This window comes from Diabrotica undecimpunctata, chromosome 9, assembly GCF_040954645.1.
Source record: "Diabrotica undecimpunctata isolate CICGRU chromosome 9, icDiaUnde3, whole genome shotgun sequence".
Classification (NCBI taxonomy): domain Eukaryota; kingdom Metazoa; phylum Arthropoda; class Insecta; order Coleoptera; family Chrysomelidae; genus Diabrotica; species Diabrotica undecimpunctata.
The window spans coordinates 112,038,762-112,053,452 of NC_092811.1; the positions used below are offsets into that span (position 1 = coordinate 112,038,762).

General features: G+C 33.1%; 1 protein-coding gene across 2 annotated transcripts in view; it reads right to left on the reverse strand.

Moving 5' to 3' along the window:
* Nucleotides 1-18: 18 nt before the first annotated feature.
* Nucleotides 19-14,691, reverse strand: part of TrpA1 (Transient receptor potential cation channel A1) — a 299,380-nt gene continuing 284,707 nt past the window's right edge. The window contains exons 18-20 of one of the 2 annotated variants that reach the window (XM_072544022.1): nt 10,470-10,751; nt 9,737-9,896; nt 19-4,125 (exon numbers count right to left, since the gene is read on the reverse strand). In XM_072544022.1, the coding sequence (XP_072400123.1) occupies nt 3,839-4,125; nt 9,737-9,896; nt 10,470-10,751 (729 nt within the window). In that variant the 3' untranslated portion in view covers nt 19-3,838. The remainder of the gene's footprint in view (nt 4,126-9,736; nt 9,897-10,469; nt 10,752-14,691) is intronic. The other variant, XM_072544021.1, reaches the window with a different exon arrangement.

Genomic DNA, 14,691 nt, shown 5'->3' on the forward strand with positions numbered 1-14,691 from the left:
AACCTTTAATTGTGGCTTATTCCCATTTAAATATTAATTAATTTAAAATGCCACAAGAAAATAGCTTCAGAACAATAATAGATGTTAATGAATTTCACGATGTCAGATTTCGCATAACTTCTATACAACATCTGTGCAAAGTTTAAACATCTGCGCAACAATACTTGCTCTTATACTTCTTTATATGCTTTTCTTATCATCTTTCGTTCAAAGCGTTTAAGCCGTTCTTGATCCTTCTCCGAAAGTGACTATGTTTTATGAATGAAAGTGAATGATTATTAGTGATCCATACATGGTATATTTTATTTTACAGGATAATTCCAAGGCCATTTTTCTTCTCAAGTCACATTTAGTTGATTAGTGTTACGATCCAAACATTAAAAAACTTTCTTCGCATTATTCATGGAAGAAGTCATGCGAAAGAGACCTAGACGAATCCCAGTTTGGATTTAGGAACGCTTGAGGTACCAGTGAAGCACTTTTTGGCTTAAATCTACTTCTCCAAAAATGTCGTGACCAACGTAAAGATATTTATGTGGCTTTCATCGATTAAGAAAATGCTTTCGATAGGGTACAACATGGAACGATTTTGAACATATTATGAAGCTAAAGCTTTGATGGTAGAGACCTACATATTATAGAAAAATTGTATTGGAAGCTGAAAGCAGTCATATGTGTTGATGGGAATTCAACCGAGGAATGTTATATTTAATGAGGCGTTAGACATGGACGCTGTTTATCCCCGCTTTTATTTAATATCTACTCGGATATAATTTTCAATCAGGCTTTGCAAGATAAAGAATTTATCTTGCAAAGACAAAAAGAGAAATGGGTCTAAGAATGAAGGCATCTAGGTCAAAATTTGATATTTAGTCGCCAACCTGACGACCATAATTCTACTTACAGATAGATAAACAAGAATGATCAAATTCTACATTGGGTCAATATTATTACATGGTATCGAGGTCTCGACTTTAAAGTTCACTTTAAAGTCCAAATCACCACATCTCAATCGCCTAGAGGCGTTTAAGATGTGGTCGCTGTAAGAATAACCTGGTCAGCGATGTAGTTCAAAAAACTATTTTAAATAGAGCAAATGCCGTTCGTGAGTTATTAAAAACTAATAAAGTATGTAGCTTGGGTATATTCTTAAAGGAGAGTACAAAACGTTCAGCTTATCCAATCTAGTTGCCAACGTTAGGAGGATCTAACAAGGCACCGAACGAAGAAGCCACTCGGCCAGCACTATTCTTCTTTTAATTTTTTCTATGACGTTGTTGTGTTTAGTCAGTAACGATCTTAAGTATATGAAGGTGTCCACACCTTCCAGTTCCATATCATCATATTATTAGTCTACGCATCTGATTATTTGACAGAGAAGCACATATATAAATCCACCTGAGTTAGTTTGTTGGCGAACGTAGCTTTCAAACTACCACAGCTGATCCTAAGCCACGAAAAAGAGGAAAAGATAAGCATGCCAACCAACTGTTCTAGTAAAAATATCCATTGTTAAAACAACCGATACACAGCCTTAGGCTAGGACTAGGAACCGAAGACAAACGGTGCGAAGGAAACGGATAATAAAGATAAGTATATCGAGTGTACAGGAGGGGATATCCAAAAAGATAAATGATTTTATCCACGAAATGAACATGGATGTACTATTAACAACCGAAGAGAAAGGGAAATGCTCAGAAAACATTGGACCATACGACCGTTTTTCTGATGTTGATGATACCTATTTATTATAATACATAAAATATAAAGGTGTAGAAAGACAACTTAGTGGGAAGCAATCTCTGTAAAAATAATTAAGATGAATGTGTGTATGTTTGAAATAAAAATTAAAATACTCGGAATTATAAAGTAAACAATAACGTTCCTGTTGCTCTGAAAGATACGTTTTATGAACAATTATCAGAGAAATATTTTATTAGGAGATTTTAACGCAAGAATTCGAAGAAAAAGTAACGAAAACCTTATAAGCAAGTGTGATATAGAAGCAATCAACGTAGACAGATTTATATTAATACGAATCAAAAACAACTTACAAGTCTTTAAATGGCCACCTCCAACATAAAGAAATATACACAAATAACGTATGATCCTAAAGTTTTGGGAAAAATTTCACCTGGTCTGATTGAGAAGCAAAATGCATTTAACAAAGAAGGCCATGGAATTGAAATGTCATCAGTTATTGACATTTAATAAACAAATCAGAATATTTTGGTTTGTGCTCTACAAAATGTCTTATAAAATTGATATTCGTCGAGGTGTTTATAATATGGTTGGGCGAATGTCGAAACGAGATATTGTTAATATTTATCGAGATCAAAACATAAGCAAATCGACAATTTATCGCACAATCAGAGAATGTGAAGAAGGGATACCATGTGTTAACGTGCGTAACAGTGGCTGACCGCGGATTTTGAACCATATAAGAGAGGCAAGACTGATTGAAGCAGCTAAGAACAAAATTGGGGTCTCACAGCGAAAACTGGCCAGAATATTTCATGTTGGAAAGACTACAGTATACAGGACCCTATCGAGTAACAATATTATCTACCGGAAAAGAAGGAAAGCTCCAAAATCCACAGAGAATCAATTAGAGAGAATTCCGAGATGTTGCCGCGCGTTAAGGCGAGTAGATTTCATCAACAAGTTGATCGTGATGGACGATGAAAAATATTTTACTTTGTCTAACTCTGAGATGAATGGTAACGATGGGTTTTACACGAACGATTACGAAAATGTACCTGATGAAATAAAATTCAAAAGTAAGAAAAAATTTGAGGACAAAATATTGGTGTGGTGTGCAATTTCTGAGGCTGGCTTTATCTCACAGCTCTACATTGGTGTTGTTCGAGGCGAAGCCTTAAACGCAAATATTTATATTCAAAGATGTCTCTCTAAATTGCTTCAGTTTGTGAACACACATCATGCAAATGATCAAATAGTCTTTTGGCCAGATCTTGCTTCATGTCATTACGCGAGGATCACAAGGGACTGGTGCGAAACTAACAATATTACCTTTGTACCGAAAGCAGACAATCCCCCCAACCTATCTCAGGCTCGTCCAATTGAAGAGTTTTGGGTAATATTAAGTCGGAAAGTCTATAATAACGGATGGGAAGCACAAAATCAGGAACAGTTAAGACGCCGCATATATACAAAAATTAGAAAAATTGACGCCGAGGTCGTCCAAAGGATGATGCAACGTGTAAGGAGAATTATTAGGCAAATCGAAAATGGTCCCTTGTCTGTCATTTGAATTTTGATTTATAATAAGGATAGTTAAGTTAAATTGTTGAATAATTTAATAAAAATATAAGATTATTGTGGTCAGAGTTATATGCTTTTGAAATTTTTTCCAAAACTTTAGGACCATACGTTATACATGAAAAAATAAAACGAGTGAGCAAACATCGATCGTTATGACATATTAGCAAAACAGACCATAAATCTGATGTTTGAAATCGTATCTTTCCAATCTTTCTTATTATTTATAAATAACGAAGATACTTAAGATGATTAGGAGTCCACGACGTTATCAAATGAGTAAGAACAAGAGATTAAAATGCAAATTATTAAACTAAAACAAAAAACTAAAATGAAAACCTCCAATTTTAGGCTCTTAAATCGTTAATAGTGGACATCAACTTCACTTGAAGGCAGATAACTTTTTCTTTTACAAGTAGAATATAAAATATAGTAGTTAATACAAATAATAGAAAATAAGTCAATAGTTAACATTGTGAAATAACTTATGATACTCAATACTAAATCCTAATATTCTTTATTTCATACAAAATGCCGTTTTACTTCGCCATAATCTTTAAGAAGTACCCTTATTATTAAAACTTAAGACAGATCTTAATTTTTTTCGAATTTTAGGAGAGGTCCACTTGCTCGCACTGGCGTTACTTGAGCCCATGTTACTAGACGATACACCTTCGTCTACATCGTCCGCTTCAGTCTTTATTTCCATTTTCTGAACGATGAGGCGCAAAAACTGTTGTTGTGTTTCCAAAGCTTTGGTGATATCTTTCAGTTTACGTTTTGTCTTTTCCAATTCTGCTACTATATAATCTTCGGTATTATCCATAGCTATATCTACTCCAGCTAAAAATTAAAAATTAAGGAATAAAAAGTTTATTAAACTAAATACTTGATATTGCCTAAAAATATAGGAATATATATATATATATATATATATATATATATATATATATATATATATATATATATATAGATATATAGATATATATACATAAATATATATATATATATATATATATATATATATATATATATAGATATATATATATATATATATATATATATATATATATATATATATATATATATTCCTGCCGAAACGTCAAAAAAATATAAAAAATGCCTTAGTATCAAATCAAATTTTTTTATGAACCTAAGCCCAAGAAAATCCACTAAAAATATATATATATATATATATATATATATATAAATATATATATATATATATATATATATATATATATATATATATATATATATATATATATATATATATATATATATTGTCATACTTTTTCTCTCCCAACCAAAGAAAAATAAATAAAAATATCCATCGGAATAAAATTTTAAGATATCATTATAAACAAAAATGTATATAGTAATTTAAGATAAGATTTAGTGTAGATAAGAATAGAAATTTGTTTGGCAAACGACCTTTTTTCCGTTTCAAACAAAATTATCAAAAAACCTTTGTTTAGAATTAGAAGACATTTTACCTGTAAGTTAATCTTTTCATTGTTTGTATAGTCGAGTATTAAATGACCATATTCTAATCTTTTGAAATATGTATAAATGATGTATTGACAAAACCAATTTTAAAGTAAGCTATTTAGTTTTTCTCTGAAACCGAAATTAGGCTTTTCCAAAATCATGGTAAACACAATTTGAGCTTTTGATTGGACGGTCGTTTTTAAATGGGAATTTGTGAGCCGATCATGAGACCGGAGGCAGTGATATTTTGGTCATCGAAAGGAAACAGTCGTTTGTCTCAAGATAGGGTGTGGTTCGTGAGTTTGGATACCGGCGTAACGAAAAGAAGTGAATAGTTTGCAGAAGGAGATAACAAGTAGATTAAAAGAGGTCCTTGTATCTACCGCGGGCATTTTATAAAGTATATGTGAAAGTATTCTTACGGCATCAAGTTGACAAAAGGAGGTCCTGGTGTCATAAATAAGTAGCTGAGTTTGGAGAAGTGAATCAGGTGTTTGTTGTGTAGTCTGCAGGAGGTTTGCAGAGACGTTAAGAAGGAGCCGAGGTGCCAAAAGAGGAGAGATCACATCGTTGAGGAGAGATCATATCGTTGAGGAGACTGGACTTTTCTGGGTATGTTCCAACATACAACTCAAGAAGAAAATAAGCTGTAAGTGTTTGTACAATTGAATTTTATATCTGTGAAGGATCGTTTTGACATCATGGACATTAGCATTCAAATTTAAGAACTGAGGTTTTGTTAGGCTAATCAAAAGTTTAAAGTTTTGTTGTTTCTTGTTTCAAGTAAAGAAAGTTTTAAGTAAAATTGGTTTTCACGAAATATAAATGTATGTAGCTTTATAATCTTATTATTATAAAAATTTGATTTATTTTCTTTTATGCTGATTGATAAGATAACGACAGAATTTAATAATTGTTTTATTCGTTCATATAAAATTAAGAAACGTAAATCTTTGTAATATAATATATTTGTATTCTTATCCTTTCTTCTCTATCACAATAAAAGACAACTAGAAAATCTTTTGAATCCATCGAACACAGGTGATATAAGGATTATTTTACTTTTGATAACAAATAAGTTATAATTCTTTTTTATTGGCTCAATAAACTAAGATTAAAGTCAAAATAAACACTCATAACAATATATATATATATATATATATATATATATATATATATATATATATATATAGATATATATATATATATATATCTATATATATATATATATAGATATATATATATATATATATATATATATATATATATATATATATATATATATTTATATATATATATATATATATATATATATATATATATATATATATATATATATATATATATATATATATATATATATATATGAAACGTAAATAACAATTTATTGTAGGGGTGTATCGGGTATGCGGTCTGTTATTTGAAAAAACTCTTTTTTCTTTTATTTCTCTATATTTCGCTGATTTTTTGTCAGCTTCGTCAAACACCTTCTGTGACTAGTTTATTTAAACAATTTACCAACATTAAAATTGTCCAATATAATTTATTAGAAAACCGACAACTGTTTTCTGAAGTAAAAGACAAGACACCAACTGTAAATAAAACTAATGTTCTCTACAAACTGCCTTGTTTGGATTGCCAGAGCTGTTAAGTTGGCCAAACTTCTCAATGGCTAAAACAAAGGGTCACACAGCACAAAAGTGACTGCACAAAAAAGAAGAATACATGTGCGGCAGTTGACTATTACTTAAAAACTGGGCATCAATGTGACTACTCAAATGTCAGGGATCTACAACAAGAGAATAATTACAAAAAAGATTGTTTTTAGAAATGTGTCATATTAATAGAGAAAAATATGCAGTAAATTACAAGGCAGACACGGGACAGATGTGCAATATCTACTGTAATATTCTTAGTATGTTAAAATAATTTTTCTGTTTACAATTATATTTTAAATCACCCTGTATATTTTTAATGTGTAATTTTATTGTATTTTAATTGTTTCTTGGTTGTTTTTGTTTGCTTTTTATATTTAATTACTAGTGATCTAGGTACTTTTAACCAATATTGTTAGTACTGTTTTGAACGTATTATGTACAAGAATATCTTTAAATATTTTAAACTCTAAATCTGAAAGTAATTCATTATTTATTCTCACTTTATATTTAAGAAACAAACAGGGACCAACACTACAGTGGGCCAGAAGTGATGAAGAAAAAACAACGCTTTTTACCGAGCACCTAACTCAAGTATTTACTCCCAACAACGACGCTCCAGATACTGAAATTGAAAGGGACATAAATAACATTCCGGAGAACATACCAGTAATCAGACCACTAATCAAAAATGAAGTTCAACAAGAAATCCAATATTTAAATGTAAGAAAAGCTCCTGGGCTGGACACTATAACACCCAAGATGATGAAGGAACTACCAGATAAAGGAATCATACTAATTACTCTTATCTTCAATGCTATTCTACGATTAAACTACTGGCCAAAGCTCTTTAAAACCGCTGAAATAATACTAATCCCAAAAGCAGGAAAAAATCCAAACGAGGTTTCATCATATAGGCCAATAAGCCTACCACCAGTCGTATCCAAATTACTTGAAAGGTTACTGTTACAAAAAATTAACTCAGACCACAATACGGAGGAATGGATACCCAACCACCAATTTGGCTTTCGAAAAAAAAAAACACTCGACAATACAGCAGGTTCATAGAATAGTACACACCATAAATTCTGCAATGGAAAGCAAACACAACTGCACAGCTGCTTTTCTAGATGTTAGTCAAGCCTTTGATAAGGTTTGGCACACAGGCCTGATTTTCAAAATTAAGAAATATTTACCGATCACGTACCTGAAACTGTTAAAATTCTATCTGAGTGGGAGAGAATTCCGAACAAGAGTGAATGAAAGTAATTCCAATAATTTTCCTATAAAATCTGGTGTTCCACAGGGCAGCGTTCTTGGACCAATATTATATGTGCTATACACAGCAGATCTACCTTCCACTAATGAAACCATCACTGATACGTTTGCAGATGATGCTGTCATTCTTGCAGCCGACGAAAATCCAATTATAGCATCTAACATTCTACAGGTATAACTGAATAAAATCGAGACATGGTCTTACAAGTGGAGAATTAAAATGAATGAAACAAAATCAGTCCAAGTGACTTTTACCTTGAGAAGAGACCAGTGTCCCCCAGTTTCACTTAACAATATCCAACTTCCCCAAACCTCTAGCACTAAATATCTAGGAATACATCTTGACTCAAAACTCACCTGGAAAGAACATATTCTTAAGAAGCGGAAACAAATTGACCTAAGAATGAAAGATCTAAACTGGTTAGTAGGCAGGAAATCGAAACTGAGCCTTGAAAACAAAATCCTTGTATACAAAACCATCATAAAACCTATCTGGACGTATGGAATCCAACTCTGGGGATGTGCGAGCAAGTCAAACACAGCCATAATTCAAAGATGCCAATCTAAAATACTCCGAACGATAGCTGATCCACCTTGGTATGTGTCAAACCTAACACTTCATGAAGACCTAAGAATCCCATTCGTACAGGATGTAATCACTAAATACAGCACGAGGCACCATGAAGCACTGGAATCGCATAGTAACCCCTTACTCCAACCTCTGCTAGAACACCAAGCCAATAGGAGACTCAAGAGGAACTGGCCAGCTGACCTGAAAACCGGTTAAAGTGGTCTTGTCACTGGAGAAGACCTCACCATGCCAACAGGAGCCCGTTGCTCCGTAGCCAGCAAATTAGCTTATAGAACTTTAATTGTGTTTTGATTACTAAAGATGACGATTTAAACTATATGGCACGAAAATTAATTGAAGAGTATGATATATGGGGTCTAGAAGTAAATAAAAAGAAAACCGAATACCTGTGCATTGGAGCAGAACAAAAAGATCTCATATTAGACGATAACACTACGATAAAGCACTGCTGTGACTACAAATACCTAGGTATCACTATTTCACAAGATGGAACATTAGACAAAGCCATAAGAGAGAGCAATACGTCAGGGAGAAAAGCCATCACAATGTTAAACACCATTTTATGGGACCAATCCATCAGCAAAGAAAATAAAAAGAGGATATATGAGACTATAGTAAAAAGTATCACTTTATACAGCTGTGAGGTATGGCCACTGAAAGAAAGAACACTGTCAACGCTGAAAGCGACGGAAATGGATTTTTGGAGAAGAGCCGCAGGAAGATCTAGAAGAGAAAGGATTACCAACGAACGCATTAGAGAAATAATGGGAATCAAACGAACAATCACAGATGACCTAACAACAAAACAACTTATCTGGTTCGGACACTTACAAAGAATGGACGAACAACGAATGCCAAAAGAAATACTAAAGTGGCAACCAGAAGAAAAGAGAAAACGAGGTAGACCGAGAAAAAGTTGGAGCGAAGGAATAAATAAAGAACTGAGAGAGAGGGCCATAGAAGAAGATCTATGGAACAACCGGTCTAAGTGGCGATTGGAAGTCGGAAAACGGCGGAGAACGTTATAAACCGACAAGTAGTAGTAGTATTACTAAAGATTGTGTCATAATAATAAAAAAAACCTTATATTTATACAAATTTTAACCATATTTTAGTTGTCTCCTGGTGAAGCTGACAAAAAATCAGCGAAATATAGAGAAATAAAAGAAAAAGGAGTTTTTTTCAAATAAAAGACCACATACCCGATACACCACCACAATAAATTGTTATTTACGTTTCATATATATATATATATATATATATATATATATATATATATATATATATATATATATATATATATATATCAACTCGCCTACAACCAGTCTTTTTGGTGGTGGTAGCATGAGGATGCATAGCATATTAAAGTATGCCAAACCGGTCAGTAAACAATACCTATTACTAGGTATAATAAAGGTATTTATTATTTTATACTAACCGTCATCAGAAAAAGGATTTCCAAACCATTTCCTTAAAATCACATCCAGGAAACGTCCCTTTGATTTAGCATCGTTGGGATATTCAACAATTTCCATCTTGTCAACTTTTTCTAATACAAATTTCGGCAGCTTTCGTTCTAATTCTGTGTGTAATACAACCTAAAAATTATTCACAAATTATGAAACATCCAGTTTATATAAAACGGGCGAAATGCATCAAAAACCGCGTGATAATATTTATAATGGCATACTCATTTGGCAGAAGGATTGTAAAATATCAGTAGAGAGAGTAGAAGGTGAGTTGTACCTAGGTACGACTAGTAGGTATGTTTGTAATTGTTTACGTTTAAGTATATTTAGGAATTTGACATCTCTTCACATGTAGGAGCATTTTAGGAGCACCGTTTAGGAGCATTTTTCTATTAATTCTAACGTATCTCCGGTTATCCATTTTCTTTCTTGTGTTCTTTTTGTCATCCCAATCGTTTCGTTATATTTTTAAAGTTCCTCATATTTCTTTCACCGTTTCTTTATTTTGGGGCGTTTTTTTTTTCTTTTTAAAAGAGCTTCGACTATTTTTTGTCTTTGGCTGATTTTATGTTTGTCTGCTTACATCTGATCATTGTAAGCTTCTCACATTTTATAGCCAGCAAAATTAACTTTATTAGTTAACGGTAATCTAGATTAAGTATCTAATTAATAAAAAAACAAAAACAAAATACATATATTTACCTGCATAGCTAATCTTTTGAGTTGAGCATTTCTTCTTACAGACTCAATATCTCCAACAGCTAAACCGATGAGCAGATTCATCAACAGGATCGGCATGAGGACCATAAACAAACCCAATATCATAAATGCTGGAATAGGAAACGGTAGAAACGACCTGTCTTGTCCATCATTGGTCAAATAGTATGGTTTAACGTAGGTACCTAAGAAGTCAATCTCTCCCAGCATCATGGAGAATGTACGGATTAAAGACATTGGAATCGTTTTAAATGAAAGGTGTTCACCCTAAAATAAAATTTTATGTAACACGGTTTGTAATTCTCTTTTATTATCAATATTTTGACTACGCTTGTAGCGTCTAGCGCTAGCTCTACCAAACATAAAATCAAAAGACTTCTCATGAATGGCGATTCGAGTAAACTGCAAGATACCAGCTTAGCTACAAACAAAACGATAGCTGAAATACTTTTATTTAGACAATAGATCAGAAATATTGATTATTTGGGTTAAGATAGGCCGATTTGGAATAGGCCAAAAAAATACATCACATTTTCTTAAATATATTTTGCTTACTTTACAGACAATTCTATAAATCTTTTGCATGCGAAGATTTTTTGGAATGCATTATTCTTTATTATTAATTTTGATGTATTTTCTAGAGGACACAACCAGCGATGAGTTTACCCTTTATAAAATTGTCAATTTTTTTGTTCCACCATATATTATTTTTGACTAAAAACATCTTTTCCCTGTCTTTTATAGTTAAGTAGCGTGTACCTTACTGAAGTCTCTAGGGCAAGCAATTTCCGAGAAAAACGCATCTAACGGTGATTATGTGCTTCGGATATACCAGTATTCCTATAATTCCTTCCATGGTTTTTTACTACATTCTTAAAAAAATCGGTCGTCTTTCTTTACTTCTTCTTCTTCTTCAAGTGCCCTGTCCGTTGCGAACGTTGGCTATTAACATGGCAATTCTGATCTTATTTGCGGCGCTTCTGAATAGTTCGACCGATGTGAGCCCGAACCACTTCCTCAGATTTTGGAGCCACGAGTGTCTTCTCCTGCCTGGCCCTCGCTTACTGTCTATTTTTCCCTGGACAATCAATTGCAGTAGACGGTACTTATCGTGTCTCAATATGTGGCCTAGATATTCAAGCTTTCTTTGTTTAATTGTGTTCACGATTTCTTTCTCCTTTCCGATTCTTTGGATTACCTCTGTGTTGGTGACATGTTCGGTCCAGGATATACGAAGAATGCGTCGGTACACCCACATTTCGAATGCTTCTAGTTTTCTCGTGAGCGTCTCCGTCAGCGTCCAGGCCTCCACACCATACAGTAAGATCGGATTTCTTTACTTGGTTGAATATATTAATTTATGTGTTCTAAGGCTCTGTTAACAGCATAGTTGATGTTTAGAGACTGTGTATACACAAATAGCAGAAGTTATCAAGGCCATTTTAGCTGCCAATCGAAGGGGATGACCAGTTTAAGGCCGTTCTTGAAATATACTACGAAATTAGCCATTTTGCGATACTCGTGTCCTAAGGCTCTGCATATGTGTTGTTTAGAGACTGTGTATACATAAATGGCAGAAGTTATCAAGGCCATTTTCGCTGCCAATCGAAGGGGATGACCAGTCTAAGGCCGTCCTTGAAATATACTATAAAATTGGCCATTTTCCGATACTCGTGTCCTAAGGCTCTGCATATGTGTTGTTTAGAGACTGTGTATACATAAATGGCAGAAGTTATTAAGGCCATTTTCGCTGTCAATCAAAGGGGATGACCAGTTTAATGCCGTTCATAAAATATACTACCGAATTGGCTATTATGCGATACTCGTAGATTAGTTGTAATTGTTTGTGAAGACAAAATCCTAAGAACACATTTTTAATAATTACAACGAACATTTTAGCTTTAGCAACATTGATGTTTTCATAATATCTTCCTCCTTCTCATCCTCATTCCTTGAGCCCTTTTCAGGACGTGGTGACACTCTAAATATCGTAAGCTTGCTGTTCCCATTGGCTGTGATTCTGTGCCATATGGACGACTTCATGTAGGGATTTTTCCACCAGAAACTTCATTTGTTCTGCCTATCGTATTAGAAATTTCTACTTTCTTTCTCTTAGTCTTCGGCCTTCTACTTTTCTTCTACTTCCAGTTGTTCCATGGAGTCTATTCTTCTAGCTATGTGGCCGTAGTAATTTAGGTACGCTCGGTTTACTTTTTTAATAACCTGCCTTTTATATGAAGCTCTTCCAGAATTGACAGGTTGGTTCTATGTTCTGTCCAGGACATGCGTAGAATTTTTCTATAGACTCACATGTCAAAGGCTTCGATCTTACTTGTATCGATTGTTTTGAGAGTTCATGTTTTTGCTGCGTATGTGGCAGGATTGTGCTTGCATGATTTTTTATGGATAGGGATACAGGTTGATTCGCATCACTCATCAAGCCATTTATCTGTGATCCATATCATTATGCACATATCCAGTATTACATTTACGCCAATCTCGCCCATTGCTTTGCGAGTTTGCGCTGGTATGGCATCGATCCCTTAGTATTGTTTGATTTTTAGTTGGTTGAGAGCTGTTTCTACTTCTGCTCGTTGGATTATTGGTTCTGCCTCTCTGATTACATTTTTTTGTGTTCTGAGACTGATGCATCTTTGGATGTATCTTTGTATAATTCTGTTTTTACTTCTCCATTATTATCTTGGATGGCTTAAAGTTGGGACTTGAGCTCTCGGGCCAAATATTTAACTTTTTTAAATTTTTCGACTTTAATGGCGGTCTGCATGTTGCTCCAGTTCCTGACACACGTTATTTATATGTTTTTTTTATCTCTGGTGCACATAAATTTTATTTTCCTGCTCAGTTCCCCTACTTCTTTAGTATTTCTTTCTGTTTTTTTTAGTATGTTGTACCACAACTCTTCTTTTTTCCAGTAATTATTAGGTTTCTTCTGACATCAAATGTTTGTTCTTTTGGGTTTTACGTGGTGTGCGCTCTTTTTTTTTTTCGCTGAATATTGTAGCGTTTTAATTTTGGTGGAATATTTTCGTTTTTCTGTTTGCAAATGAATTTTAAAACGCAATAAACTGGAATATTTAAAAGTTGTTTCGAGTCCCCTAAAATAATATTGAAAGTCAGGTATACGGTTTTTCTAAGACGTATTAATATTTTTTTTTGTCTTTGTTTACATTAATATTCCCCTATTCTCTGTATGTATTGTGAGGTAAAAAATTTCCAGTTTAACCAATTTAAAAGTAAATACTCAAGAAGTTTTTTGTCGGTTCGTTGCTAAGAACGAGGTCAAAAAAGGGTAGATTGTTTGTTTTAAGTTTGTAGGCAAAAACTAGCTGTGAGACGCAAAGGGAAATTTATTTTGCGTTGAAATTTGTAAAACGTAAGGCATCGAAGAGTCGACATTTAAGCCCTAAGCAAAGCAGACAGAAGAGATTTTGAATCGCGAGTCGATTCAATTTTTTTTGGTAATATCTTAAGACCGGTTAAGGTGATGATACTCTATGCAATGTGGCAATAGATCAGAGTAACCACCCATCAGATTTGTGCAGTACACCGGCACTGATGAAATTTGGAAAATGTTTATATAGAATGTCCCCGTCGACAGCTTGATTTCCTCCATCAAGTTTCTATTCCAATCGTTCCTGCCTACGTATGGAAATGGTTTATTTTTATTCAAGTTGAGAGTTATGTCCTTTGCAGCTCCAGTCTCATAGATGTTAACAAGTTTTTTTTGAAAGTTAAGTGCTAAACAGTGAATCCAGGTAATAATTAACATTTTAATTTTTAAAGTAAAGACAGACAATTTTTTTGATAATTATTAATAATTGCTTTCATTAAAATTTAAAGGATTTGTAATAAACAATAAATTGTAAATTTTATGGTTTAACAGCTGTCATTTTAATTGTTTTTTTTAATATAATGTTAACATATGACAGCTAGCTTTGTTCTTTTCGATATTCATTTGTTTTGTTTGTTTAAAAAAAAGATTAATCTCTGTGCGATAACATTTGTAAGTTTTGTAGTATCTCCAACCCCTTTGTAAACGAAGTTTGTAAACGGACACATGTAAGTTTTTTATTCTGTATTTGGCAACTATTTATATAGTATATTTTTTGTGCCATTTTTATGTTTGATAACTGTTTGTATGAGACAAAAATAAACGTTTGATTTGTTTCTCTGATCCTTTGTTTAT